This window comes from Microtus ochrogaster, chromosome 1 (genome assembly GCF_000317375.1).
Source record: "Microtus ochrogaster isolate Prairie Vole_2 chromosome 1, MicOch1.0, whole genome shotgun sequence".
Lineage (NCBI taxonomy): Eukaryota > Metazoa > Chordata > Mammalia > Rodentia > Cricetidae > Microtus > Microtus ochrogaster.
In genome coordinates this window covers 50,261,525-50,263,958 of record NC_022009.1, presented here as the reverse complement: position 1 = coordinate 50,263,958, position 2,434 = coordinate 50,261,525, and the positions used below count along the sequence as shown (strand labels likewise).

The 2,434-nt window shown below is 39.3% G+C and overlaps 1 gene segment (V, D, J or C); it reads left to right on the top strand.

Annotated features, from left to right (window-relative positions):
• The first annotated feature begins 697 nt into the window (after positions 1-697).
• LOC101988180 overlaps positions 698-2,434 on the top strand; it is a 10,918-nt gene continuing 9,181 nt past the window's right edge. The window contains 2 exon segments of the V gene segment in view: positions 698-743; positions 827-1,121. Coding sequence covers positions 698-743; positions 827-1,121 — 341 coding nt within the window.

Here is a 2,434-nt window from a genome sequence, read left to right as displayed (position 1 = left end):
TTTCTCTTGCTCTATATCCTCTTTAGCATGATGTGTTGTTGTGATTTTAATGTTAGTCATTCTGACAGGTGTAAGATGGAATCTGAGTCATTTTTTATTGATGACCTCTGAGTGCCAGCATCAATGTCCTCTCAGTGTTCATGATGGCTAACAAGGCTGAAAATTTCTTAAAGTGCTTCCCTAACATTTGAGATTCCTCTATTGAAGATTCTCTGTTTAGATCTATAACAAATTTTTATATTGAATTTTTTTCTTTTTTATTAGTTTTTATTGAGATCTATATTTTTCTCTGCTCCCCTCTCTGCCTCTACGCTTCCCTTCAACCCTGCCCCAAGGTCCCCATGCTCCCAATTTACTCAGGAGATCTTATCTTTTTCTACATTCCATGTAGATTCGATCTATGTATATCTCTCTTAGGGTCATCATTGTTGTCTAGGTTCTCTGTTAATTGTGATTTGTGGGCTTGTTTTCTTCACTTTATGTTTAAAAACTACTTATGAGTGAGTACATGTGATAATTGGACTTTAGCATCCTGCTACCTGACCCAAAGTCCTCTACCTCTTTCTTCTAAAGCTTTTCTAGGACCTTCACTGTTCATGAATATACAAATTACATGGTAGATATAGAGATGTCCACACCCCAGAACAACATATGATCAGTGTCCTCTCCCCAGTCACTGAGCACACAGGTCCTTACCATGGAGTGGAGCTGGATCACTCTCTTCCTCATGTCACCAACTACAGGTAAAGGGGCATTCCAGTTTCAAATCTGAAGAGGAAACAGGGACTGAGGTGACAATGACACCTAAACTGTCTTTTCTCTACAGGTGTCCACTCCCAGCTGCAGCAATCTGTGCCTGAGCTTGTGAGGCCTGGGACCTCAGTGAAATTGTCCTGCAGGGCATGTGATGATATTACTAAATATTATATTCACTGGGTGAAGGAGAGGACTGGACAGGGCCTGGAATGGATTGGAGGTATTGATCCTGATGATGTTGATGATACTGACTATGCTCAGAAGTTCCAGGGCAAGGCCACACTGACTGCAGACACATTCTCCAACACAGCCTACTTGGAGCTCAGAGGCCTGACTTCTGAAGACTCTGCAATCGATTACTGTGCAACTCGCAATGCTGCAACCACATCCTGAGTGTGTCAGAAACCCTGGAGGAGCAGGAAGTTGCCCTGGGACTGAGATGACAGAGATGATTAGCCTGAAGATTTACACAGGAACATTCATTCTGAGTGTCTGTTTTTCTGACTCTTCTATAATAAAATGATGCTAATTGACCTCCATTTACATCATTCTCTGTAACAAAACACTAAAGAGGGGAAAACTGTGTTAATGCATAGTGACAGAATTTTCTCTGGATTGGAAGAGACTTGAACTCTTTGGAGTATCTTTGAATAATGTATAATATGAATTTTACCAGTAAAGTTCACATAAACAGCATCTTACCAAACCAAAACTCTTTTCACAGTCTTAAGTAGCATGAATGTGTGTTTTTTAATTTTATCTGTGTAGTGCAGCAGAATTTCATTTTCTCAGAATGGAAGTGATATTTACATTTTAATGTACTAAAGTGTAAATCTTATAAGTTGACAAAATATTATTAAATTATTTTTCATAGAACTGATTTATTTTCCCAGTGTGTACATATGTTAGTTAAGAATAGGTTTGAGATTCTTCATATTAATCTGATCTTAAGTTTACTGCCTTTTCAGAACCAGTACGCTGTCCTACAGTCTCAGGCGTTTACAGACACTGACTTTCTCTGACATGCCATCATCCTTCATGTTCCTCTGGATATGGTGAAGTCACTCATGTTCTGTAGAGTGATTGGTTTTGGATACCTGGGCCAATAACAAGCAACATGGAATCCTGTAGTACTTGATATCTCAAGGGGTTGATTAAATAAGAAATCTCTGTAGTGCAAAGGGTTAGTTTGGCATGTTCCTCTAACTGACATAAATCCCCTGTAAATATGAATGCTATGTACTGAATATCTATGACATAATCTTCATATGTTGTGGTAGGCAGGCATCCCATTGTCCTATTCAATGGTAGAGACATTTAAACCTCTGTTGAATTTAAAATACAGTCTTCATAAAGCACTCTCTCCTCTCCACCAACAGAAAAGCATTAATGATAAGCTGGCAAGGGAATCTTCTGATCCTGTCCTCTGAATTGAACAAAGCTCAACAATGTAAGGCATTAGTCAAGCGACTCTAAGACCTTGATTCAAGCAGTTGTCTGTTGCATGCTGTAGAACCATTTTGAAGTGTCCAAACCCTTTATACTGAAAACTTAAACAGCTTGTACTTCCCACTCTGTACAGCCACTGTGGAATCAATGTGACTACTCCAGCATCCAGCTATACCACTCTGGAGCATATACCCAAATGACTCTACGTCCTACTAGAGACACTTACTCA